At 36.0% G+C, this 26,859-nt stretch overlaps 3 protein-coding genes across 4 annotated transcripts; 1 reads left to right on the top strand and 2 right to left on the bottom strand.

Annotated features, from left to right (window-relative positions):
- The first annotated feature begins 696 nt into the window (after nt 1-696).
- LOC120083164 (Histone superfamily protein) lies at nt 697-3,153 on the top strand. 2 transcript variants are annotated; one of them, XM_039038771.2, is made up of 4 exons: nt 697-1,047; nt 1,203-1,274; nt 2,375-2,455; nt 2,579-3,153. In XM_039038771.2, the coding sequence occupies exons 1-4, from the start codon at nt 957-959 to the stop codon at nt 2,722-2,724; spliced, it is 390 nt and encodes a 129-aa protein (XP_038894699.1). In that variant the 5' UTR covers nt 697-956; the 3' UTR covers nt 2,725-3,153. The 2 variants fall into 2 exon arrangements, with proteins under 2 accessions (XP_038894699.1, XP_038894698.1); XM_039038770.2 differs by having other exon boundaries at nt 766-1,047; nt 2,372-2,455.
- Nucleotides 3,154-3,417: 264 nt separating this feature from the next.
- Nucleotides 3,418-6,650, bottom strand: LOC120083163 (transcription factor ICE1-like). The gene is made up of 4 exons (XM_039038768.2): nt 5,224-6,650; nt 4,144-4,368; nt 3,838-4,008; nt 3,418-3,723 (listed from the first exon to the last, which is right to left on the bottom strand). Exons 1-4 carry the CDS (start codon nt 6,373-6,375, stop codon nt 3,640-3,642), a joined length of 1,632 nt encoding a protein of 543 aa, XP_038894696.1. The 5' UTR covers nt 6,376-6,650; the 3' UTR covers nt 3,418-3,639.
- Nucleotides 6,651-11,406: 4,756 nt separating this feature from the next.
- On the bottom strand, nt 11,407-25,920 carry LOC120083074 (coiled-coil domain-containing protein SCD2-like). The gene is made up of 17 exons (XM_039038608.2): nt 25,316-25,920; nt 24,827-24,996; nt 24,571-24,646; nt 24,360-24,401; nt 24,200-24,262; nt 23,861-23,910; nt 23,754-23,781; nt 23,480-23,554; nt 23,277-23,387; nt 23,108-23,168; nt 14,913-15,023; nt 14,692-14,810; nt 14,415-14,478; nt 14,029-14,070; nt 13,264-13,304; nt 12,325-12,451; nt 11,407-11,819 (listed from the first exon to the last, which is right to left on the bottom strand). Exons 1-17 carry the CDS (start codon nt 25,676-25,678, stop codon nt 11,686-11,688), a joined length of 1,677 nt encoding a protein of 558 aa, XP_038894536.1. The 5' UTR covers nt 25,679-25,920; the 3' UTR covers nt 11,407-11,685.
- Between the last annotated feature and the right edge of the window lie 939 nt (nt 25,921-26,859).

Here is a 26,859-nt window from a genome sequence, read left to right as displayed (position 1 = left end):
CAAAAAAAACATGTTGTAATTTGTTTAGAATGCATATCTTGAATGTTTGCGGTAAATTTGTTTTTTCGATAAAAAATGGAATTTGGACGGCTTTCGTTCAAGGATCTCTTTAAAACGAATTCCTTCATAAGCACCAGGATTCAAATTATTTCGATAGGGTTTTTAGGGTTCAAATTATTGTCGTTCTTAGGTCTAATTGGCATTGGACCCATTTTGGGGTTGATTTTATCCCTGGTATTCCGATCTTTTTTATGATTTTCTCTTAGGTCTAAAATTTTCTGCAGACAATATATATCTGTTGTTATAGATTTTCAAAAAGATGCCTAATAGAAGGTAAATATTGTAATGTTTAATCAAATTAAAAAGATCTAACTAGAGTATACTTTTCAAATTCTAAATTATCCACACAAAGTCTAATTTTTTAAATAGATTTTCAAAAGAAAACCCTTAAGGAGAAGTAATTATTTTATAATTTTGGAAAATTGAGAGTTTAAATTATAAGGAAACTTAATCTTTTTCTCACCAACACGTGGAAGGAAAGAATTAGAATTATATTAATCTATTATTATAACTATAGATGATACTAATAACCAAAGCAAACATAGTTTAATTGATATACCATTGTGTCAGTTGTATTGAAAAGAAAAAAAAAGAAGATGATACTAAAAAAAAGTTTGTCTATGATTCATAATCCTCAATTTCCTTGGACAAAAAATCGACCGTAACAAGCTTAATATCTATATGCTTCTAGTACTTTTTTCCCTTGCAGTGAAAAACTCTTTGCGACATCGTGGTGGTCTCTTTTTCTTTCCAACCCAATTAAAAAAAAAATGGTGAAACGGTTCGTTTAAGGCCATCCCGTCGCCAGTTGCATTCCTGGAGGGAAATAAAGGCGGATGGGAACAGGTACAGTGTAGCCAAATGTAGTAAATTTCTCCAGAAGCTTCTGCTCTGGAATGAAAACTGGGATCGAAGAAGACGGCTCCGCCTCCGAACTCTTGAGGGACAGATTCCGACTCTCCACCATTTCTATCGCTGAAGCGGAAGGTTAATTATCTTCATCTTACTCTCTTCATCTTTGAGCCTCTCTGGTTTTATACATAACATAGGCATAATCATCCTCCGATTTCTAAATGCCAACTCGAACTTTTCATACTTTTGTTTGGCTTACTCTATGTTCCAACTGTTTGGTTTTTTTTCAGCCAACAGAAGCGGCATGGAAATTTCTGAACCCGTGATGACTTGTGTCGCTGATTTAGCCTTCAAATATACAAGTTAGTTTCTGCCTGTTTTGAGTCTGTAATGTTATCTTGAGCTCTTTGTTTCTACATGACTACACCCGATAACAGGATATTATATTGATCCACTGGAATTGTTAATATCGGAACACTTTCATTCTTTATTATGTAGATAATTGCTAATTCTCTTAATGTTCTTTTCTTCTACCTGTGTTTCCATCATTTTTAGGTAGCTTATATGTAATTTCAATTATAAATTTCCTCATTATTTAGCATGTATCCTATTTGTTAGGACGCCTCTCTGTGCTTTGTTGTTAAATTGTGAGACCTAGTTGGAAGGAAACGCATAACTTTGGTCAAGTTTAAGAAAGAAAAGAGTTTCAGAAGAACAAATGATGGAGAGACTATTGTGATTACTTAAAGAATGACTTCGCACGATACTTTTGGATTCTAATCAGATGTTCTTATAGTTCATATGAATGTTTCTTCTTATTATACCTTCAGACTTACCTTACAGTGATCATGTTACGTGTAAAGCCTCAACTCTCGTTGTGCTCTTGTGGGAGAGTATCCCTTAGGTAGAATAGGCCTAAGAACCAAAAATGGCGCTTACTTAAGACTTAGATTTTGTGCTTGGCCTCAAGGAATACGATAGGAAGGATAGGCCTAGTTGCCTTGTGTTTCTTTGTTTATATTTCAATCACGTAAAGAAGACATATAGTTATTTTAATTTATATTTATATATTAGCTTCAAGTCCATTTTCTGTTACTGATGAATATTCTATTCATCGTCTAAAAGAAGCAAATATATGCTTATATCACATGTATGAAATTAGTATATTCCTTCATCATAGGCATGAATGATTTGGTAGGTTTACAAAGTTTCAACCAGACCTTGAGTTCATATCTTGGTATAGGGTCATGCTTATGTCTGTAGTCACAGGCAGCTAACATATGAAATGTCAATGGTACAATACATGCAAGGAAAACAAGATTTTGTTTACACTGCCGCAGTTAGTTCTAGTTGCATCTAAGCCAGCAAGGAAAGAAGATAATTCTGTCATATTTGTGTTTTCTTTGTTTTATGATTCTCAAAGTGTTGCAATGAGATAATGGAATGATAACTTATGTAGCAGAACAGTTGGCGAAGGACCTTGAGTTATTTGTTCAGCATGCTGGTCGGAAATCTGTGAATACAGAAGATGTAATACTATCAGGTTAGATTGTCCGATTCCCAAGTTGTTGTATTACTGTCTAGTTATATTTAGTCCATATGCAACAGACTTGAAGTAGTGCTCAATAGCCTGAACCTCTTCGCTTCTGCTTCATTTTGGTCTCAGCCCATAGAAACGAGCATTTGTCTGCCATATTAACATCCATCTGCAATGATCTAAAGACAAAAGAACCTCAAAGTGAAAGAAAGCGGAAAAAGGCACCAAAAAAGGAAGATAGAGATAGAGGTGCAGTGCATATTATTGACGCTTAATCACATCTCCCATCGGGCTGATCTCTAGTTAACAAGGGTGCATACCAACAAGCAATGACAGTAGCTTATGACCTCTTTCCATTTCTTGGTTATACTAATTAGTAATACCATTTTCATATTTTATCGGCCTATGGAGTTCTGATTTAAAGGATAAGCTTCTGCATCATGTAAATTGATTGAAGCGTTCCATATGAAGGAAACATGGCTTTCGGTTTGTTATGAGATTGTCAAAGCATGAGCTTCAATGTTTATTGGTTGTTTTTGTTGCGAACAGGAAATGAGTCGGAATTCTGAACAGGGTGATAAATTGCTCTTTGTAAATCTACAGCACCATTGTATGATTTAGACTTTTAGTTAAGTGCTCAACAATTTGATATTGCGAATCATATTTACATGTGCATGATGCAAATATAATAGCCTAGTTCTGCATGGATTAGAATGGTTCAGCCCTCTCTCTCTCTCTCTCTCTCTTTTGGGAGAAAGAACCCATTCGTCTTGTTAGTCTTGTTAATCTATCTTTCGAGCAGTCGAGAAAAGTTGGATGTGTTTGAACAAAATGGATGAAAACCAAAAAGTGAAATTCTCTGATCTTTTTGGTAAGTGGTGATTCACAAGGTCAAGCTTATCAAGTTACATCCTTAAAATTGCTAACACGATTCTCTTTTGCTAAAATTGGCATTTTGAAACATGGAATAGCTACACAAACCGCAACCTTAAATTGTGATAATTATCTCAACAGCAAGTCAATGCATATAATATTTCAGAAGATTTTACTTCTGAATCAACAATGGAATTATTTTCCTGATAAAACAACAGAGAAGTCAGCCTAAGGAGAGAAAAAAAAGCAAGGTAAATTGTGATTGAAATGATTCAGTTTGTCAAAGGACGAGCATTCTTTGTTTGTCTCGCAGATTTTCATGTCGCACCATTGAAACCAACTGAATCCAATAACATTGCTTTTATCTGCTCAGGATGGACATCTTGACCTTCGCTGCATTGCTGAAAAATATGTACTCTTATTAGTCATAAGTCACAAGGGTCGGGTCATGTCATCAAGTACACATGGATAAAAGGTAAATAAAAGAATCAAGTGTATTTCAAACAGATTTTTACCTCTGCTCGAAAAATGTCCATAGCAAAACCATTAAAGCAGCTAATCACAGCCTGCTGGATGTCTAATCCAAGATTATCTAATGCCCTAACTGTGGAGAGCAAGAGACCCGGTCGACGACCACAAAACATGTGTATATTTACTGCCCGTCCTTCTCGTACTCTAACTTCGACCTATTAGATACAGTAATATCATCAATGCTTTCTTCGGATGACAAGATCATAGTAAATAGTATGATTACAAATGCAAGAGTCATGAATCATTTGAAGGGCAAAGGAAAGTTGTCCCAAGATAAGGAATTTATTTACCCTTGCAGGTTGGCCATTTGGGCTGGGAAATGAGCTAGGACAAAGCTCCTCCTTTATACGACTCGAGAGGCTTGGCGGAGTTGGAGTCAGGGGGTGGAAGCTTGCACCTGGCGTGAAGGCTGCCCCAGAAGGAGCAAACTCCAGTTCATTATGGAGGTCATTGATTCTTTGTAGTAGTTCCTTCAAGTACTCAATTGCATCCCCAAGAATTGAAGCTCTATCCATCTAGTCAGTACCAAAGGGAATTAGCCATTACATATTATTATGTTTACTCTATGAAGCAAACCAGAGGGAAAAAAAAAAAAAAAAAAAAAGAAGAGCAGAGAACCTTGAAAGGAACTACTACATAACAAATTCTTACATACATGGTTACAAGGACCTGTTGGAATATTCCCTTGGTATATAGATCCAAAAGAAAGAGGCAAATGAGAGATGCTTTCACCTTTCAAACTCTGTTCATTGGTAATTTAGAAGGCTAACTTACAACCAAACAGTGCATCATCCAAGTATAGGTCCTTCTATCATTATTGACAAGGAGTGGGGGAAGGGAAGCATAGAAATAAAGAAGTTTAAGCAGAGAGCATGACATGATGAAAATGTCTCAAGTGTAATAAGACTAACCTAGACTTCATTAGAAACCGAGTTCGAAAGTTCGAACACTTCGATTGAACACTAGACAGCTGATGGAACTCGATTAGAAATGAGAATGAGAAGGAAGAGAACGAGGACATGCCATATTTGTCAAAGACACTGTTTCTTGCTAGAGCAAGATAAAAGAATTGCATCCTTTACTAGTGGACTTAAACATTCAAGTGGCCTAGATTCACGTACCCATATCTCCATTTATGAAATGTAGAACTACCAAGAATGTGGAATGAGTTGCAATCATTCATATGAATTTGAAGCAATTTTGGAGCAGTTAAAAAACGAGGCTTTTGGTTTAAAGAAAGGTGGGTGGTGGTGGTGGGGGGGAGGATGTGCTTATGACCTTGTGAATCTTAGAAGGCGAAAATATCACGTGAAATACAAATATATGAAACTAGCAAGAAACAAAGATAATGCCAAGAAATTCATTCTTACTTTGCTGATTTTTGGAACAACGGACCTCAGCATGTACAGCCTATCATTGAGCTTCTTCCTCCGGCGCCTCTCAGCCATCAGATTCTTCGCCGGAAGTCCTTTCTTCTTCCCCTTCTGGTCGCCGCCGGTCACCGTACTATTGGCGTTAGATGTATTTCCAACATTTCTTCCACTATCATCCAATTTAGTGTTAGTATTCTCAGTAAAGTCATCAGAATCGTAATTGAAACGGGATGTATCGATGCTAGTATCTTGCAATTCATCTGCATAAATCATTTTCCTCTTCTTCCCATTTTCATCACCCACTTCATTTTTTCCAATGCCTCCTTCAATCCTGTTTGAAAACCAGCCGCCATCGGGGCTCAAAACCCCCAAGTTGCTTCCCTTATCAGCTAAACTCTTCCTTAGAGCTGCCCTCTTCTGAAACAGAGTTGGTTGAGCTCCCACCGAGGGAAAAGATTCTAGAGGTCTCAAAAGTTTAGACCGATTCAGAAGCAGAGCATTTCCCAAATTCTCATCGAAACTCTGGAATCCCGCTAAACTCGAACAATTGTCAGTCATTGGGGGCAAATTTGGGGCTGTCAATTGAGAGCCTAAGCACAAATTAGGAGTGTTCATCTGGCTAGTTGGGCTTAAATCAGTGAAACCAGTTAATAACCCACCTCCATCGTTGAGCAGAGTCGAAGCATTTGAAGCTTGAACGTCAAGAAACCCAACCTCTGCTCCCAAATCGAAGCCATGGTCTAAAGGGTTGTTAGAAATTACCTTATGAAGTGAAGACAAAGTGCGTGTTGGGGGTAAAAAGAAGCGCAATTGAGATGGGTCAATGTTATTAAACATAGAGGAAGAAGGGGAACAAGAAGAGGAGGAATCTCCAGGAGGGAGCAACAAATTGTCAGGAGGGTCGGTGAAATTCTGAGAGAAGGTAATGTCATTGATGTCGGTGTGGTGATTATGGTTATGGAGAGCATTTGCAGAGATGCACCAATCGTCTTCAACCTCGAGCATGGATTTAAAGGTAGAGAGAGAAGTGATTTCGTCTTTGTTGTCCAAACCAGAACAATTAGCATGGTGGTTGAGATGGTTGTGGGAAGCAGAGTCTTCATCGTCGCGATTATCCATCCAAAGAACGTTCCCAACTCTAGAAAGCATGATGATGAAGATGATGATGATGAAGTTGAATTTTTTAGTGGTTTTTTGGAGGTTGGGTTTGAAAAGAGTTTCTTGGGAATGGGAAAAGAAATGGAGGAAGGCTGACAGAAAGAGATAACTGCAGTGAGGTGAGGAGGAAATGAGAGAAAAAGAGAGAGAGAGAGTTAAAGAAGGAGATGGAGAAAATTGAAGAGAAGAAAAGAGGAAGGTTGCAGAAGGAAAAGGGCATTATCTTTTTGTTTTTCTGTTTTCTTTTTTGGGTTTTTTTTTTTTGTAAAAATTTTAATTTTAATTTTATTTATTTATTTTCATTTGGGCGTTATAGTTATTGGGTTTGTTATTTATCGGAATTGAATTGAGACGAAAGAGCGGAGAAGAAAGCAGAAAGCATTTCTTTTTTTTTTTTTTTTGTTTTCTTACGAATTTTTGGGGAAACAAACAATGACTGACCGTTACACTAATTTGCATATACCAAATACATGTTTTCATCTTTTCCTATATATCTTTTCTTAGTAGTAGGTGAATAATTTTTTAATAACTAATCTTCTTATTAGAAAAAAACACTCACATCTAGTCATTACACGTTTAATAATTTTTTAATATAAATGGGAGTTAGAGATTCGAACCACAGACTTTTGAATCCTCAGTATACATGAATGTCAGGTGAGCTAAGTTCTTATCGATCACTTAATAAATTTTTAAACTTTAAACAATGTGGTAGATTTATAAAATTTTATTTTTGTGTTAATAGGTCTATTGTGTATCAAATAATTTTAGTAATTTGTATATTTATTAAACACAAAATTTAAATATAGATAGTACAAAATTAATGTCTAAATGGAAAAATTGAATTTCTAACTTTGATGTAGATAGTACAATTTTGTTTTTATTTTTTATTTTTTTGCCAAATAAATTATTCTCATTTTGATTTGCAAAGTACTTCTAAAAACCACTTTAAAAGTTTTGATCGTAGTCGATTAAGAAAATAAATTTATGATAATATATGGTCCTATTTGGTAACCATTTTATTTTTTATTTTTATTTTTGCAAATTAGGTCTATTTCATCTACATTTCTTAAAATGATTTGCATCTTTTTTTAAGTATGATGGTTGAATTCTTAGCTAAATTTTGTTTTTAAAAAAAAAAAACTTTTTGAAAGCTACTTGTTGTCCTCAAAATTTGGCTTGGTTCTTTAAATCATTAGTGAAAAGTAGATAAAAAAAAGAAGAAATTTAAAGATGGAAATAGTGTCCATAGGCTTAATTTGCAAAAACAAAATGGTTACCAAGTGGGCCTTAATTGTCAAAATTTAGCTTATTTTTTAAACAACGGGTAAAAAGTAGATAACAAAGAAAGATGCTTGAAGGTGAAAGTATGTTTATAGGCTTAATTTTTAAAAATAAATAATGAAGGCTTCGCTTGGCAACCAATTCGTTTTTTGTTTTTTGTTTTTGAAAATTAAGCATGTTTTCTCTATTTATTGATTTGCACTTTTTTAAGCACAGTAATCGAATTTTTAGCCAAATTCAAAAAATAAACAAATTTTTAAAAGCTATTTTTTTTTAGTTTTCAAAATTTTGTTTGATTTTTAAAATTATTGATAAAAAAATAACAAATGAAGAAATTTGAAGGGGGAAGTAGTATATATAAGTTTAGTTTTCAATAACAAAAATAAAAAATCAAATAGTTATAGTTTGGTTTTTTAAATCCTAATGTGTTCGATTTTTGAAAAAAGGTGGGGGTGGGTGAGTCAACTTTTTTAAATCATCTAGTCTTTTGAGAGGATTTAATGAAGTACTTACTAAAAAAAACATTTAAAAATGTTTTTTTAAAGTGTTTTTACTTTTCAAGTCACCTATTATCTAACTAAGCACTACGAAAAAAAAACATTCTAAGTAATAAGTTTAATTCAGATGGTGCCTATTTAATCTCTAAATTTTTAAAAGTGTTTCATATGCATCATTAAATTTTTACTTTTATGTTTAATAGGTCCATGAACAATTTTATGTTTGATAGATTCTTGAAAATTTTGAAATTTTAAAGAATTAATTGATCTATTAAGTATAAATTCAAATTCTATGTCAAATGGAACCCTAAAATCTTTTTTTATTATGTTGTGTTTAGTAGATTTGTAAGTTTTTTAAGAAATTGAAAATTCAAAAATTAAATCTATAATTTTAAAAATCAATTATTAAACCCTCGTTTGGTAATTATTTTATTTTTTTATTTTTTTATTTTTTAAATTAAGCTTATGGACATTACTTCTACCTTCAAATTTCTTCATTTATTATCTATTTTTCATCAATGATTTAAAAAATTAAGTCAAATTTTGTGAATTAAAAAAAGTAGCTTTCAAAAAGTTTTTTTTTTTTTTTGTTTTTGGAATTTGGCTAGGTATACAACTATTGTACTTAAGAAAGTTACAAATCTATTGTAAGAAATATTGATGAAATAAGTTTAATTTTTAAAAATGAAAATAAAAAATAAAATGATTATTAAATGGGACTTAAGCTGACACAATCCTCAAAATTTAGGGATTAAATGCATAATCTAACAAGAATATATATGTAATACAATCTAACCGAGTCCTGTTTTTAAAAACACAATAACACAATAAATTTCAGGAGCCGAAATCAAATTTCCCTTGGCAATGTTTATCAATTTTTGCTCAACCTTAAATTAAACCTTAACTTAGCTTGATGTCGCAATCTTTAGCTTTCCGTTAGTGTTGCAATTTTCACACTATAAGAGATTTTTGTTTGAAAATTTGTTAGAATATATATAATTGAAGCGTGAGAAAAACAAAACAAAAGTTAAGAATCCCATTTAGTAGTCACTTTGTTTTTTTTTTTTTTTTTCAAGGATTAAGCTTATGATACTACTTGCACCTTCAAATTTCTCTCTTTTATCTACTTTTTACCAATAGTTTAAAAAACTGAGTCAAATTTAGAAAACTAAAAAAAGTATTTTTTTTTTAAATTTTGTTTTCGTTTTTTGAATTTAACTAAGAATTCAGCCATTGTACTTAATAAGGATGGAAATCATACCATTGTACTTAAGAAAGATGGAAATAATTGTAAGAAATGAGAAAGAAATAAACTTAATTTTCAAAAACAAAAAACGAAATAGTTGTCAAATGAGACCTAAGTTTTTATTAAAATTTTATGAGTTTGAGGAGATTTGTTCCATTGTAATTGTTAAAATTTTGCTGAAATTCGAGTCTTAGAAGATTTGTACTTGCTTTTATTAATATTAGTAGAAGAGTTTAACAAAAATTAAATAAAGAATAAAATCTGATATACCATTCTATAGGCTACATATGATAATTAGCAAGATGGTTGAATCTGAATTCTATGTTCAATAGAACCCTACAAAAAGAGAAAAGATTCATAAAGAAGAGAAATTATTCAATAAGACCGTGACAATGTAAACTGATAGATGTTTACCGTTAAATTATGAGACAAAAAGTGTTTCAAATTTTCGAATCAATATTCAAGGATTACAATGACTATGAGGCAGCCACATTCAAGAAGCGGACTGATTGATTGAATAACTGTCCTTAGAAAGAGGGCAATAATCCTTGAAAGCTGGGAATAAAATAAGTTAGATGGATGACATAATAATGTAAGGGTCATGCATCTCGTGAAGCCTTAGTTTTCACCGCACCTACTCTTCTCTCCCACCAATCAAAATCCCATCAAATTAGCCCTCCATTTTCCTTTTACCTTCAACAACAAAATATTACCCACTCAAACTCATTCTCTGTTTCTCAAACCATATATGGGAACTGAAATAGAATAATTCTTTTTTCAAAAGAGAACCCCATTCAAAGAAAGAGGCTTAAAGAGTAAATTGCAAGGACTGATAAGCCCGAAAGTAGGGAGCTTTTAATGGTGCAGAAAGAAAAGCCAGAAGGGATATGAAGGCTTTAGATTAGATTCAAAATTTGAGGAGATTTGGGAAGCCTCAGCTGAAAGAAAGGGGGACAAAGAATAATAAATGAGGGCTGCAGAAGAAAGGCGCCATTAATATTACTGGAGCAACCTCGTGAAGTCAGACAATGGAGAGAGATGAAAGAGCAGCAGCCATTGCCATTGCCATTGTGTGTGTGTGTCTTTGATTTTGCAAATTATTTTAATAAATGTTGACTTTATTATATACCAAAACCATCTTCATTGAAAATGATGGATCTACTGTTTGCTCAAATGGAAATATATTGCTGTGTTTCTGGCTCTCTGAGGCTGTGGCTCACACTGCCCATGTGTGTTTGGTTTGCCGTTTCCTTGTACGATTTATGGTTAATATCATATTTTTGAAGAATTGCTAAAGTTGGACAGTTAGTGCATTGAATACAGTGAATGGTAAATTTATGGATGGAAACAAGTATTCATTTGACTTGTTGATTCCTAAAATTTACTGTCTTTGTCCTTAAAAGTTAAGAGAACACTCTTTAAGAACAATGTTTTATTCAAAATAATATTATTGTTCTATTCAAAATAATATTCGAAAGGTTATATTATTTATAACCTCATGAACATTGTAGGAGATACACTCGAGTCTCCTTCAAAATTTTGAACAATGGCAAGGAAATGAGTGCGAACAACTAAGTTAATATTAACTAAATTATACTAATTATCTCCACACCTCCATAAATTTTTACAAAAAAAATTGAATGGTGAAGAAATGAGTGTGAACAACTAAGTTAATATTAATTAAATTATACTAATTATCTCCACACCCTCCATAAATTTTCACAAACCAACTCCCGTAATTTCTTGTGGACTAAAAATAACTTTTAGTTTCTACAAACGGATTGTTTTGATTTTTCACAGGAGGCTGAGCAGAATGTTTGTAAATAATTATTACAGAGCACCTCGTGACACAAGCGAGAGAAATAATGATGATAATGAAGAAAAAAGAAGTAAATTAAAGAATTTGGATGCGTTTTTTTTTCCTTTCTTTCTTCTCAATCATATGTTTTTTTTTTTTTTTTTTTTTTTTTTGGGGGGGGGGAGAGAGAGAGACTTTAATTATAGAGAGCTAAACTTGGAAAAAATTAATTGAACTTTTGGGTGAAAGAATTGGGTATGAAGTCCATCTATCATACATGATACAAGGCACAAGGCATTCACTAAAAACTCTCAGTTGAGGGGGATGTAATAGAATATCACACAGGCACAAGGATAGAAAATAAAATGTGCATCCACTCTGGCAAAACAGGGTAAAAGTAGAAAGATGGCAGAGAAGATTTGTTGCAGAAAAAAAAAACTGACATTTTGGTTTGTATAAATGCGAGCGATCTTTCAGGATTAAGTGTCTAATTCTTTTGCAGATTTGTGATTACTGAGTGAGAATGCAGAAGATTGATCGATTTCCTTTCTAGATGCCTCCCAAAGCTGTTGTTCTATTCCAAGCTTTCTGAGCTCTACAAGACCTCGTTCAACTGCCAAAAGGATATGAAACTTTAAGCTATTTCATGAAGTTATATATAGTTGTGCTATGGGCTATAAGCTACATTCCAGATGATAGAAATCACATAATCTGAGGCTTCCAGATGAACAAATTACACCTACATTTATCACTTTTTAGATACAGTACAACTCCCTCCCTACATTGGTGATTAGAGCATTTGTTGGTTTTCTAAAGTAATCTATAATATAGTTAGATTCCCAAATGAGATGGTTTTAGAAAGCTATACTACGGGTTGCCGTTTTTTTTTTTCCAGTGATAGGAACTGTGCTTCGTGTGTATAAAGGGCAATTCTAGCGTTTTATAAAATTTGATGCAGAAATGTCAGTAATGTATCAAAATGACAAGGACATTAATTTGTAAAGATACCATGATAGAAATTGAAATAACAGATTAATGAAACACAAAACTAGAAGAGCTATGCAAAACACAAAGGTATCAAACCGAGTAAGAGCAGTAATGGAAAACATGAACCGTACCATCCACAGCATCATGTGAAGTTGGAGGCTGTCCACTTCGACTGATCCAAAACTGGAGCCGCTCATCTGCAACATCCTCATCCACACCATATGCCTTGGCTCTTCTCCAGAAGTATGTAAGCCAAGCCTGCATAAGTTTTCAAACTCTCATTTTTTAAAGCAAAATTTTGCAAGTCGGAGTCATGCAAACATGAGTGAAAAAGATGTACAATGTTGATTTTCGTAGGGACAAACAAAGTCCAGTATGCCAACATACGGGTATGTAAGGCAGTTCATACGAAGTTAAACATATAATTTACATTTATCTAGGATACTCGACAGGTTAATAACTTTGGACAAAGAAATGAAATGAAGATCTTACACAATATATGCTCATAGGCTGTAATACCAAACAACATCAACGATTAATTGAAGACAAGTAGAAGATTGGATACTTTTGGCCACCGGAGTTTCCACATTTTTTCATCAAAGAGATATTGGTCCGTTTGCAACACCTTCTAATTTAAACACATTTGAAAGAACATATTTTCAATACAAAAGTTATTATATCTTACATTTTCAAAATTATTTTAAATGACAAATTTTCTTGGTTGCACTATATTTCCCTTTTTTTTAAAAAAAAAAAAAAAAAAAAAAAAAGAACAAGAAAAAAGAAAAAAGTTCTAGTTCATTCAGTTTTTTTAATTGTTTATTTATTAGAATTTTTCTAAATACTACTCTTCATCATCAGATATTACTCAATAAACAATATTAAACGCACTTTAAATTAGTAATTTTTTCCAAATGTGGCAATCGAAAAATCAATTTTATTTTTTAAAAAAAAAAACATTTTTCTCCAAAGTTATTCCAAGCACGCTAGAATAAATAAAAGTAGGAGGTTCACATAGCACAAAACTAAATAATCCTCATGACCAAGAAAGATGAGACAGATAAAACTACCTCCTTAAAGAGAACATCTTCAGCTTCAGCTTCACTTAGTTCTGCAAAGAGAGAAGTTCAATCATGAAATAACTTGTAAGCCTAACTTGCACTCTTTTTTTTCATCCCTTCTTTCTTCTTATTCTTGTTCTTATTGTGGTTGGACTGTAAAACCATCGGCTTCACTTATTCTTGTTGTGTGAAGCAAGGTGTTTTGTGTGTGGCTGAGGTGTTTTTAAGTGAAGTGCTTGATAATAAATTGCTTAATTACGCGGTTCTAAGATTTTAGATGTCTTTTTTATTTAATTAAAAACACTTTTTAAATGATTACTGTTACAATACTTCTAAAATTGACAATTTACTCAAATGAAAACCGTCAAAAAATAATAATAATAATAATAATAAATTTAAAAAAGGTTAATACAATGCATGTAGGGAAAGATTAGAGAGAGAAAATGTTTGCAAAAGAAAGAAAGAGAAACTACGTAGAGAAAGAAGTGAAAGGACAGTGAGCGTACAGAGTAATTAGCAAGATAAAGGGTCGCTCATGAAAGATTATAGATAAATTGTTAAGTCAAAATGAATATGACTAAGAGCCTGCCTCTCGTTTTAACCTATGCATTATACCTACACTTGGAGGAACATTTCGTACATTGACTCTAGCAAAGATTGCTCTATCATGTAAATCGTGTCTCCCTTATGATCTTATGCTTCAAGTCAATCATGTCTCTAGAATATCTTAAACATCTAATGAGTGTAGTGCATACGATACAGCAGTCAACTCACCGAAAGCCTCAGAAAACTTTGGATCAGCAGGTGCTTTTGAATCTGTGATTAAAAAATGATAGAAAATAAGTAACTTTATGTGTACCCTAATAGATTCAATTGGCAAATCATCCAGTTTGCAGTTTGTCATAATTACAAACTTTAAAATAATTCTCTCAGATTTGATTCTAAAAAGAATTTCTTAGTCATTGACCGAGGTGACAAAAAAGTAATTCATCCATTTAAAGATTGACATAAAAAAAATACTCTTATGACTAATTGAAAAAGGTGAGTAAAAAATCATTAATTTTCAAAATATCTAAATAAACTGGAAATGCAATTGTTCAGGAAGTTTGGAAGACAATAGAAACTCTAGACGCACAAATTGGGGGGAAAACAATGACTACCTGATTGATGAATCAAACTTGGACGTCTATGTTGTGCCAATGCAAGCACAGTTGCATCTTCAACCTGGGCAAAAATAAAGGATTTCGAGAGATATTAACATTAGGGCATATCAATAATAGCAAGGATACAGCAGAATGATTCAAGCTGTGAAGAGCTGTCATTCGCATCTAAACTCAGGGAAAACACAAATAAATAACAGGTAGTGTAATTATTATAGCTATTATAGAGAACACTAAGGGGAGAAATACACAATAACAAAGTTTGAAAAAAGAAAACCTTTAGAGATGTTAATTCTCTCAATCCCATTTCAACCGAAAGCATACTCTCAATATTTCCTTCCCCGGAGAGATCATTCAAATCCTGGATGAGCTTACTCCTATCTTGATCATTTCGACCTGAAACATGGATGTCCAACATTATTTTCATCGATCAAGTAGTGAGGACTAGATAAAAGCACTGCATGATATCAAACAACGGGAGCCAAGAGTTGAATCAACCTTCAGGCTCCTCCTTAGCTTTCTGTCCTGCAGAAATTACAACTTCGAATGGCAAAGGAGCTAAAGAAGACCAATACTCGTGTTTTGAGATTGCTATATCCGCACATATGCCTGGAAATAAGCGAATAAGTAAAGAGAGACCCCAACAACAAAAACACTATAAACATGAAGACAAGTTCTTGCAGCATACACAGGTGGTCAAAGATGTAAAATTATTAAAACCTTGTAACTTACAAAATATAATTGAAAACAGGATTGGAAAAAAAGGCCAAGGAAGAGAAAGATGATCAACAATCCATGACCAAGTTCAGGAGTGGAGTACAAGGGAAGAAAACATCATACAGAGTTTTCTTAATTTTCTTTAAAGAAAAATAATCTATTTGAAAAAGTTACAATTTCTTTTGCAATTTCATACATCGATGAAATCTTTATAAATAATAAAACTCAAGTCTCAAATTCCTTAAAAGGTAAACAAAAAAACATTAAATCGAGAACAATCCAAAAATTGTTACAAAAAGCCTCCCAACAAGAATTAGGGAGCAAACCAATAAGCCACTATGTTTGATGATTTCGCATCTTTCCTTCCACAAATCTTGATTTCCTTACAAAGTTCACAAATCCTTCATGTTGAAGACCCATGAACACTTATATCCTTGAAACTCTGGTACCAAATTTGTCTCTTATAAGAACAATGAAACAAATGATTAAGATTTTTTTTTTGTTGAAAGTAGAGTTTGTAACCTAGAGGGTATTTTTGTCCTTTTACAGTACTCTAGGGTTACCTACTTTTCTATTTATAGGTACAGTCTCCTTGTATTCTGTGTATCAAATTATAATAAGAAAATTCTATACCATGGTTTTTTTCTCCCTGTACTAGGGTTTTCCACATAGATCTGTATGTGCCCTATTTCTCTTTTCTCTTCCTTTTTCATCATGGTATCAGAGCATGGAGATGAAATCCTGGCCACCATTGAGGAAAATCAAACAGGAGAATCACAAATGCCATCTGGCACCACAACCACTGATATAACCACTATCATACAAACCGCTATAGAATGGTACTTCTAGACGGTCCTACCATATTTTCATCAGTCGATTGGAGTAGCCCAACTTGGAGGACAGGCGGCTGATTGGATCAGCCACCAGACAGACCCGCACAGCACCCAGACAAACCCTCACGGACAACCAGCCGACGGACCTCAGACTTCAGCGCGCCAGACAATCGGGAGCCACAGCTTGCCACAGACGATCGGGAGCTAGGGGTGAGCGGATTCCAGCTTCACGCCGAGCTCGACCCGTCCAAATGCCAGCCGGTCAAAGAGATCCAGCCTGACCCGCCCGGCCTCCACCCAGTTGGACCCTTCTGAACAAACTCCAGCCGCACACGCGTGCATTCCTTCCGATCCCAATCAGTTAATTCCAGCCGTGACCCATCAGATCCCAACCATGGTTCTTGCCCAACACTGACCGCGCCTATGGGTCCTCCGTTCCAGCCGAGCGTGGGTGGCGGTTTCAGTCAAAGAGTTCCTATGGGTGGCAGATTTGAGGTGGGGGAATCATCTTCTTCATAACCTGGACAGAAACTTGACTTTATCCCGGAACAGTTCACCCAACTTCAACTCCAGATTAAACAGCAAAATGAATCTGTTCAGCAACAAATAGCCACCCTCAGAGAAGCTCTTGGAACGACCTTGAATGCCCAGTCAAAACTCCCCTCCAGTCTACCAATATACTCAGGAAATCCGATAACTTCTTTCCCTGCTTTACCTACAACAAATTTATTTTCTGATGCTATGGGAAATACTGCAAGTTCAATTGTTGGAGAAAAATTAAATGGTCACAATTATTTTTCATGGTCTCAATCTATTAAATTCAACAAAAATTAAATTTATCCCGGAACAGTTCACCCAACTTCAACTCCAGATTAAACAGCAAAATGAATCTGTTCAGCAACAAATAGCCACCCTCAGAGAAGCTCTTGGAACGACCTTGAATGCCCAGTCAAAACTCCCCTCCAGTCTACCAATATACTCAGGAAATCCGATAACTTCTTTCCCTGCTTTACCTACAACAAATTTATTTTCTGATGCTATGGGAAATACTGCAAGTTCAATTGTTGGAGAAAAATTAAATGGTCACAATTATTTTTCATGGTCTCAATCTATTAAAATGGCCTCGAGGATCATCATAAATTCGGTTACTTGACGGGTGAAATACCGAAACCGAGACTAGATGACCCCCAAGAACGTATCTGGAAGGGGGAGGATTCCTTACTCCAGTTTATTTTAGTAGGTAGTTTGGAGCCTCAGATCGGAAGACCTTTGTTACATACTGCCATTGCGCGAGATATTTGGGATGTTGTTCAGAAGTTGTATTCCAAACGGCAAAATGCTTCACAGCTCTATACTTTACACAAGCAAGTTCACGAGTGCAAGCAGGGAACAATGGATGTTACAACTTACTTCAACAAGTTGTCTCATCTCTAGCAAGACCTATGTCGCGAGATGGTCTGGGACTGTTCATGTGGGGGAGTCCAACATTTCCAAGCCTGAGAAAACTGACTGTGTCTATGATTTCCTCGCTGGGCTGAACTCGAAGTTCGATGCAATACGCAGCCGAATACTGGGACACCGTCCGATACCATCCCTGATGGAAGTTTGCTCTGAAATTTGCCTCAAGGAGAATAGGTCTAGTGCCATGAATAATATGCCAATTCTCTCAACTGATTTTGTTGCTTTTAAGACGTCAGGTCTGGTTAATGAGAAACAGAACAGCAAGCCTCTCCTGATGTGTGAACACTACAAGAAGCCCTGACACACCAAAGACCAGTGCTGGAAATTGCATGGTCGTCCATCCAATGGTAAACAACATTAGTCAGGTTCTAGACAAGCACTGGCAAGTGAATCAGTAAATGGAGGTTCTCAGCCTCAAAATCAGGAGACCAACCAGAATAACTCCAGTGCTATAGGTGTCAGCGCGATTGCCCCGTCAGGTACGATTCAATCCTTGGGCCTCGTTAGTATAAATGGTAGCAAGTCGTAGATTCTAGATTTAGGGGCTACAGACCATTTAACTGGCTCCTCTGATCAGTTTATTTCTTATTGTCCAAGTTTTGGAAATGAGAGAATCGTTGATGGATCTTTCGCTCCTCTACGAGATGTGCTACATGTTCCCAAAATTTCTTATAATGTATTATCTGTTAGTAAGATTACAAGAGATTTGAAATGTCAAGTCACTTTCTCACCTAATGCTGTTGTTTTTCAGGATCTGAGCCCGGGGATGACGATTGACACTGCCCGACATGACAGGGGGCTCTATTTCCTTACTGAAGATATTTCTTCTAGATTTGTGATAGGACTAGTTTACTTTCATCATGTTTTTCTACTTCTGAAAGAGATTACATGTTATGGCATTATCGTCTCGGGCATCCTAGTTTTCATTATATGAAATAGTTATTTCCCCATCTATTTCACAATGTTAATATTTCTACTTTGACTTGTGATGTGTGTATTCGGGCTAAACAACCTCGTGTCTCACTGAACTCTCAGCCTTATAAGCCTTCCAAACCGTTCACACTTTTCCATAACAATGTTTGGGGTCCTTCACTAGCCACTACTTCTACTGGCAAACGCTGGTTTGTAACCTTCATTGACAACCACACAAGGGTAACATGGGTCTTCCTTCTTACCGATAAGTCTGAGGTCTCATCAGTCTTTCAATAATTCTATAATACTGTATTCGACACAAAAATTGCTATCCTTCAAAGTGATAATGGTCGGGATTTTTTCAATAATTCTTTTAGGGAATTCTTAGACTCAAAGGGAATTGTCCATCAGAGTTCGTGTGCGTATACTCCTCAACAAAATGGGGTAGCTGAACAGAAAAACCGTCACCTTGTCGAGGTTGCTTGCTCCCCTAGGTTGTCAACTTCCCTTCCTTCCTACTTATGGGGAGATGTTTTAACAACAGCTCATTTGATAAACCGGATGCCTTCCCGTGTCAGTTTCAAACCCTCCTGGAGTGTTTCAAGGAGTTCTACCCCAATAATCGCCTTATTCCTGATGTACCACTTCGGGTGTTTGGGTGCATTGCTTTTGTCCATACCCATGATCCTAATCGCACCAAGTTTACCCCCCCCCCCATGCGCAGAAGTGCATCTTTGAGGGGTACCCTCTTCATCAGCGTGGACACAAACGTTACCATCCTTCACGAAAATATTTTGTCTCAATGATAGTAACATTTGTGTTGATACTGATGTTTGTGATGTGAGTAAAGACAGAGAAGATGGTGACAACTGTACCAAGGACACCTTGTGCAACGAGAATGTAGGTACAAGTGATGACAATTATAAAAAAAAAACTTGTTCCAGCGTATGGTACTCCTAAAGGTGAAGAAGATCACTCAGAAGGTGAGACTCATGAGCAGAAGGCTGAATGTGGTAAGGAATCAGATGGGAAGAAAAGTTATGATGCCTCTCTTGATCTTCCCATTGCTTTGAGAAAAGGTACGAGATCCTGCACAAAGTATCCACTGCAAAGTTACCAATCTTACAATAACCTGTCTTCCGAATTCAAGGCCCTTACTACGAGCCTAGACACAGTTACGATACCATGCAGTATACATGCAACAATGGAGATCCCTGAGTAGAAGGTGGCAATTATGGAGGAAATGGGGGCGCTTGAGAAAAATAACATTTGGGACCGGGTTACTCTATCAAGGGGGGCACAAGGCAGTTGGGTGCAAATGGGTGTTAAACGATAAATACAAGCCTGATAGAACGATTGACAGGTACAAGGCAAGATTAGTTACCAGAGGCTTTACTCAGACCTTTAGAATAGATTATTCCGAGACTTTCTCCCCAATGGCAAAGTTGAATATTGTTCATGTCCTTTCAGTTGCAGTTAACAAAGACTAGCCTCTCCACCAATTTGGTGTGAAGAATGCCTTTCTTAATGGAGAATTAGAAGAAGTCTACATGAGCCCTCCCCCGAGGTTCAAAAAATAGTTTAATCATCGAGTTTGTAAACTGAGGAAGTCCTTATCTAGGTTGAAACAGTCTCCGAGAGCCTAGTTTGGCAGATTCACTACCTTCGTAAAATCACAAGGATATAGTCAAAGACATTCCGATCACACCCTCTTTATGAAGAAGTCAGTATCAGGGAAAATTGTTGTCCTTATTGTGTATGTGGATGACATTGTCATATCAGGTGATGACGCTTTAGAAATTGACAGACTGAAGAGGAAAATGGCTGAGGAATTTGAGATCAAGGACCTCAATAAATTAAGGTACTTTCTCGAAATGGAAGTGACTCGTCAAAAGAAGGGATTTCTGTTTCTCAACGAAAATACACTCGACTTACTTAAGGAGACGGTGATCCCGTCAACAAGGAAAGATATCAGTGGCTTGTTGGAAAACCGATCTACCTTTCTCATACTAGACTGGATATATCTTATGCAGTCAGTGCAGTCAGTTAGTTTATGCAAGCTCCGTATGAAGAACACATGAAAGCGGTGGAGCGCATCTTGAGATATTTGAAAACCTCTCCTGGTAAGGGGTTGATGTTCAGGAAATTTGGCAAACGGTGCATCGAGGCATACACGGACACTGATTGGGCAAGTTCTGTGGTAGTCAGAAAGTCGACATCTGGATACTGTACATTCGTGTGGCGTAATCTCGTTATGTGGAGAAGTAAGAAACAAGGAGTTGTTGCCAGAAGCAGTGCCAAGGTAGAATACAAAGCCATGAGTCTTGGGATATGTGAAGAAATTTGGCTGAAAAAGGTCCTAATTGATCTCCATCAAGATAGTAATCTTCCAATGAAACTCTATTGTGATAATAAAGTTACGATAAGCATCGTAAATAATCTAGTGCAGCACAACAGAACAAAGCACACGGAGATTGATAAGACATTTCTTCAAAGAGAGACTTGACAGTGGCAACATTTGCATTCTCTATATTCCTTCCGGTCAACAAATAGCAGATATTCTCACAAAAGGGCTTCCCAGACAGAACTTTGACTCTTGTATCAGCAAGTTGGGCCTCGTTGATATCTACGCCCCAACATGAGGGGGAGCATTGTGTTAGGCCTCCGATTGTGTTGCAATATCAAAGGAGAAGGAATAAGGGTAATTTGGGAAAAGAGGAAGTTGCCGCAGTTAGGGGGGTTGGAGACCACAACTAGTGAAGACTTCAATTTGGTTAGGAGAAGGCTTTTGTTTAAAAGGAGGGGGAAGCGGAAAATGAGGGGGACTTTTGATAATCAGAGCAATTGTGAGTGGGGGAAGCTTAACTCTCGTGTGTGGGAGGAAGCTGAAGACGGAGACTGCTTTTAGGAAGATTTTGTAATCGTGTTGCTTATCGTCTAGCTCATCGAGTAGACGATCATGTAGTGAATAGCAACAATCGTGTAGCGAATAGCCTAGCCATTTGCATCGAGTAACTAATCATGTACTGGATCGTTTACCTAATTGCATAGTCGATCGTGTAGATCATCGAATTACCAATAAAATTCTTCTAAACAATTTGGTTTCTATCAAATTGGTATCAGAGCAGTAAACCTGGGAAAGAATGGCTCAAAAACGATTTGAGGAGAAATTGGAGTTGCTAGATCAAGAGATTTCTGGTCTTAGGGTCGAGATGCAGAAACTACCAACAATTGAGGAGAACTTAGCATCGTTAACTAAGAGCATCGATCGGCTAGGATTACAAGCGGAGAAGCATCAGAAAAAGGAAAAACGAAAGCAACAGAGGAGAAAGACGGATCGAGGAGTGAAATGACGGAAGGATCGAATAGCAATAATACGAGTGGGACAAATAATTCGGTCAAATCAGGAGTAGAAGAATCGTTAAGTGATCGGAGTAAATTCAAGAAAGTTGAAATGCCAGTGTTTAGTGGAAGCGATCCAGATTCATGGCTCTTCAGAGCAAACCGATACTTCCAGATTCATAAGTTGACGGAGACCGAGAAGATGACTATTGCGGTGATTAGCTTCGATGGTGCCGCATTAGACTGGTACCGATCTAAAGGGAGGGCGCCGTTCAAAGATTGGGAGGATTTAAAGCGAAGAATGTTAATTCGATTCCGATCCTTAAGAGAGGGATCAATCTGTGGACGATTCTTGGCCATTAAGCAAGAATCAACGTGGAGGCGTATCAAAATCTGTTTGACAAGTTGGTGGCACCATTACCTCATCTTCCGAGCGAGGTGCTGGAGGAGACATTCATGAACGGACTTGCTCCTTGGATTAAGGCTGAGGTGTTGAAAGTTGGGTTTGTAACCTAGGAGGGTATTTTTGTCCTTATTACAGTACTCTAGGGTTACCTACTTTTCTATTTATACGTGCAATCTCTTTGTATTCTGTGTATCAAATTATAATAAGAAAATTCTATATCGTGGTTTTTTTCTTCCTGTACTAGGGTTTTCTACGTAGATTTGTGTGTGCTCTATTTCTCTTTTCTCTTCCTTTTTCATCAACTTTCAAACAAGAAGTGGATCTAACTTGGGTGAACACCTAGTCTCCATACAAGGGGATCTTCATTGGAGTTTCTCAGTAGAGTTTCAGCCTTCCAAATATTTTAACTATGCCAGAAGATCAACTTTTCTGGTATTTAAATTTGCAAACAGCAAACACAAAACTCGTGAATAGGGACGTACCAAACAGCCTACCAATGTGCTTTAAACAAAGAACTACCCAAAGAACCAGCTGCATCCAACACCGACCTTCTTTTATCTTCCTTTTCATTAACTGAAACGCCCTCAACCAGCAGTGAAAGATCACTAAATTTACCCACGGCCTCCTTCCTCATGTTCTTACAAATACTGAAATACTTTCCATGATTTTGAATTTCCTTCCACCTTCAAAAGTAAACCCCTCTTTTTTTCTTATCTTTTAACTGATTCTTTATTTGTTTTGTAAGAAATGATAATCACTTCATTCCAAAAAGAAACCAACCCAACAACCTAATGTGCAAAGGGACAAGGTGCCCCCTCCTAAACCAGAAGGGTCTACAAGAACACCTTAATACTCCACCAAGTGCTTTTTGAATTTCCTTTTTGCTTTGTTTTTGTGAACATAATATCCAGAGTTTTAATATTACCAACCATAATCCCAGCCCAATAAGCAAAGAACTTAAGCTTTATGAAAGCACACAACTCCGGCATGTTATGAGCCATTTTACTAGAAGTGTTTCTTACCATATTGAACAGCTAAGCCCCAATAGCGAGCGAGCCAACACCTCTTCAAAACAACCTCCTCCTGGAAAAAAGAAGGATAAAATATGAATATGATTGAAAGAGAATTTCACAGCAAATAATTTTACAACTGAAGGTAGATAAGATATTGCTTCTTTAGCTAAACACTAACCATCTCTTCCTGTGTCAAAATCATTCTCTGTGTCATTACACGGAGAGCCTTTGCTTCAGACTCTGCTTCTCGGAGTTGTTCTGTAGCTGCTGCTGACTCATCTTTTAAGTTCTGACAAAATAATTACAATGTCACACATCTGAAACCAGGACACAGATTAAAAATATTCAACTAGTTATGTAAATAAAGGTAGTAATTTGTACCTCAATTTCTGAACGAAGGGCAGCAATTTCTTCATTTCTACTATCCTTGGTTGGTTGTGCAGCTTTGAGTGCAGCCTGTACAATGAATAACAGTCAGGATCAAAAAAAAAAAACCAATAACCAATGACGAAAAGAGGCAATGGAAATGTAACAAATGTCGACTAGGCCCATTTCCTAGAACTAGGACTAATAATGTAAAACCCTCCAATAAATAAATGACTTGATTCCTTAAACCCTATTCTACATGCTTTATGCAGTTACAATCTCAACAAACCTCTCTTTGACGCAGGGCTGCTTCTTTCCTGCAAATAAATAATGCAAAACAATAAGACCTAGAAAATTTCATAGAGAAAAGGAAAACACAGCAGGATATAAACATACCTGCTCAATAATTTAGCTTCCAAGGACACACCCTCTCCAAGAGTAGCAACCTATGAAAGTATTAATACGAAAATAATAAATATTAGTCAGTAAATTATTGAAGAAAGGGATGTGAAAATCTTGCAACAAATGCAAAAGTTTAAGTTAATTCAATGAACTGGCTACCTATGCAGAATAGCCGACCAACATCTCAAGATACATGCAGTCATGCATAATGGAAGAGAAGACAGTCTAATAACCACAGCCATCTTTCTCTATTGAAGCACTGTGATTTACTTACTTTTCACTTTTCAATCAACCTTTTATCAAAATTTGAAAAATCAACAGGTTAATCAATACCTGTTTCTCTAGCATTCTAGCTCTAGCCTCTGCTTCTTCCCGTTTTTCTTCTGCTAGTCGAAGCTGTCCATCCAACAAACTCAAGCGTAAATATCAATTAAACATGTTATTGAGGGAACTGATATTCATATTCATAAGCTTTCTTGAAATGTTAGCAGACCTTTTCAAGTATATTCTCGTTCTCCTCTTGTAGCATATCAAGCTGAAAAAAGACCAAAGTCAGATTTAGAGCATTTGACTCGAGAGTTATGGTGTGATAGAGCAAAGGACGAAGTCAATACACTGAGGAAATAGCTTCCTCCAATCCAATGGGGTGACGATCTTTCCAGTGCAAGAAGGAGAAATCGACTTATACATTTATAATGTCATACCTCATCACGTAGTGCAGAAGCTTCCCGCTGATCTCCTGCATCTTTGGAATTGACCTGTCCAATATCTGGTGCAAACCTGACAAAAATTTGCAATTGAGTAAATGGGAAAAGCACTGCCTCGTCACGTTCTGCAAAAGCTTCCCGCTGATGGCTAGTTCGCTGAACTAAATAAGAAAGCGTACTGTCCTATTTTTCATAACTATAAGCTCCATTATTCACAAGTACTTGAAGAAACAAGGTTGAACATTATAATAACCTTCTATCTCCAATCCTATTAGAAGGAGGATCAATTGGAGGTATGGAGACTGGAGTTCTAAGTGAAGGTTTACTCGGTGGTACGATCTGGTTCGAACGCACGGACATCGATGATCTACCAGTTGATGTGGATCGAACTTGAGGAACATGCTCTACGAAATTCCGACCTAACTAATCAAAACACCAGAAATTCCAATCGCCTTCTTGTTAGATAGTGTACCACATGCTAATGCTAAAACAATTCAAACCGCCGGAAAATGCTCCGTGCGGATATTGATCACAAACTCTACTGTATCCTAGAACAATCCGCCACAAGCCAATCTGCTAGTGCACAGATCTTAAAAATCATGATAAGAAAAGACAGGTAAAGACTAGAAAAGCTGAATTCAACTACCTATCCACAACAACACAGATAAAGTATCATGAGAATTGACGTCGACCAGTCACCTAATCAAATCAGAAGAGGCAGACAGGGATACTCAGAAATTACCGCGGGGGACGGAGATCTGTTAATCCTTGGACCCGAAATCGTATGAAAGGAATTGGTATTGTTACTATTGACAACAGTAGGATATGACGAGTGAGTACGAGGAGGAGGTGGGGCACCGAACCGAAAGCTGAGATCATCGTCTTCATCGTCGTCCTCTTGGTCATGCGTGGAGGCCATGACCTGAGCCAAACGTTCAGCAGCCTTCTTGGCGGCAACATTTTGAGCACGCTTGATGGTGGAAGACGCACCCAATCGAGACTGAGGATGAGCCGGCGACATCACTGGCGAGGACGATCCTGTGCTGCTGGAGCCGCCACTCCACTGCCTGGCGTAGACTGGACTAGCAGGTCTCCTCCGATCCATTTCCGTTCACAGAATTATGCAGAGTAATTGAGCCGCACTTCCGAAATTAGCAGAAATTTTCTCGGGCCTAGATTTTCTCGAGAAAATGACCCAGGGAAGAGAAAAGATGGGGAGAGAAAGAATCGGGGTTGACAAATAGGTTGTGTTGTGCAAGAAATACAGAACAACGTCGTTTGATTCAGATTTGCGATTTCGTGAACGTGGCGTATAATCATGGAATTTCTTTTATAAATTATATAGATAAATATCATAATTATATTCACAATATTATATACTATTTTATCTTTGAAAATTCTAATTTGGAAATATCAAACGTCACATTTTAAGTTGTAAAATTTTCCAAATAATTGAAGTTTGACGCTGTTGTGTTTAGGTGTATCACATCGTGTAATTAATGAAAACTAAAGCAACTTGTTATCTAAACAAATAAACAAGACTTCGCTTGAAAATTATTTTACTTTTTGTTTTCTACTTTTTAAATCACGTTTGTTTCTATTAATTTCTTTACTATTATTTCCATTTTTTTATTAAAAAACATTTGACATATGTTTTTACCAAAAGAATGAAATAAGATTTCACGTAACTTTTTAGAATTTGTCTAATACTACTAGTTAAGATTGAGTTTATAACATTTTTATAATATGTGGTAAAGTGAGCTTAGCTTATCAGTAATTGACATCCACGACCTCTTTTAAAATTAGAGATTCGATATTTCATCATCACAATTATTTACTAAAAAATAAATTAATATGTATATGTCTCTATAAATATTGAACTTAATTGATTTAAGGTCATGTCACTATAACTACATTTAAACGATATTCCTCTTCAACCAATAAATATGACTATTGTCAATTTTAAAATAACACAATAGCTAAAATATTAATTATCATCTTAAAAGTTGATAGTTCGATTTTTACCTCTATTGATTGGAAAAATAAAAAATAAACGTATGTGACCATTAATAAAAACCTAGGCGAGAATAAGAACAGCAGAAGGTATAGATAGGCATTCGGCTAAAATGCACTATGCGAGCAATTTAGCTTATGTTATGACTAAATGTGATTTTTTTTTCTTTTTTATTGTTGTTTGCAGAGGACTAGATTTGACATTTGATTGGCTTTTTTCACAGGCATGCTTGTTTTTTATTTTTTATTTTTTAGTCAACAGACATTTGTTTG

Source organism: Benincasa hispida, chromosome 8 (genome assembly GCF_027475165.1).
Source record: "Benincasa hispida cultivar pf3 chromosome 8, pf3_genome.v1.1, whole genome shotgun sequence".
NCBI lineage: Eukaryota > Viridiplantae > Streptophyta > Magnoliopsida > Cucurbitales > Cucurbitaceae > Benincasa > Benincasa hispida.
This window is presented reverse-complemented; position numbering and strand designations above follow the sequence as displayed.

What these genes read in the sequence shown, in the direction of transcription:
- LOC120083164 (XM_039038770.2), top strand. Translation starts at nt 957, where the DNA reads ATGAAAACTGGGATCGAAGAAGACGGCTCCGCCTCCGAACTCTTGAGG. An exon ending in TTCTATCGCTGAAGCGGAAG is followed by an intron (nt 1,048 to 1,202) that starts GTTAATTATCTT and finishes GTTTTTTTTCAG; the next exon opens with CCAACAGAAGCGGCATGGAA. An exon ending in AGAAGATGTAATACTATCAG is followed by an intron (nt 2,456 to 2,578) that starts GTTAGATTGTCC and finishes TTTTGGTCTCAG; the next exon opens with CCCATAGAAACGAGCATTTG.
- LOC120083163 (XM_039038768.2), bottom strand. Translation starts at nt 6,375, where the DNA reads ATGCTTTCTAGAGTTGGGAACGTTCTTTGGATGGATAATCGCGACGAT. An exon ending in CAAATGGCCAACCTGCAAGG is followed by an intron (nt 4,009 to 4,143) that starts GTAAATAAATTC and finishes TGTATCTAATAG; the next exon opens with GTCGAAGTTAGAGTACGAGA. An exon ending in TGGACATTTTTCGAGCAGAG is followed by an intron (nt 3,724 to 3,837) that starts GTAAAAATCTGT and finishes CATATTTTTCAG; the next exon opens with CAATGCAGCGAAGGTCAAGA.
- LOC120083074 (XM_039038608.2), bottom strand. Translation starts at nt 25,678, where the DNA reads ATGGATCGGAGGAGACCTGCTAGTCCAGTCTACGCCAGGCAGTGGAGT. An exon ending in AATAGGATTGGAGATAGAAG is followed by an intron (nt 24,647 to 24,826) that starts GTTATTATAATG and finishes AATTTTTGTCAG; the next exon opens with GTTTGCACCAGATATTGGAC. An exon ending in GGGCTTAGCTGTTCAATATG is followed by an intron (nt 15,024 to 23,107) that starts GTAAGAAACACT and finishes GCTTATTTCCAG; the next exon opens with GCATATGTGCGGATATAGCA.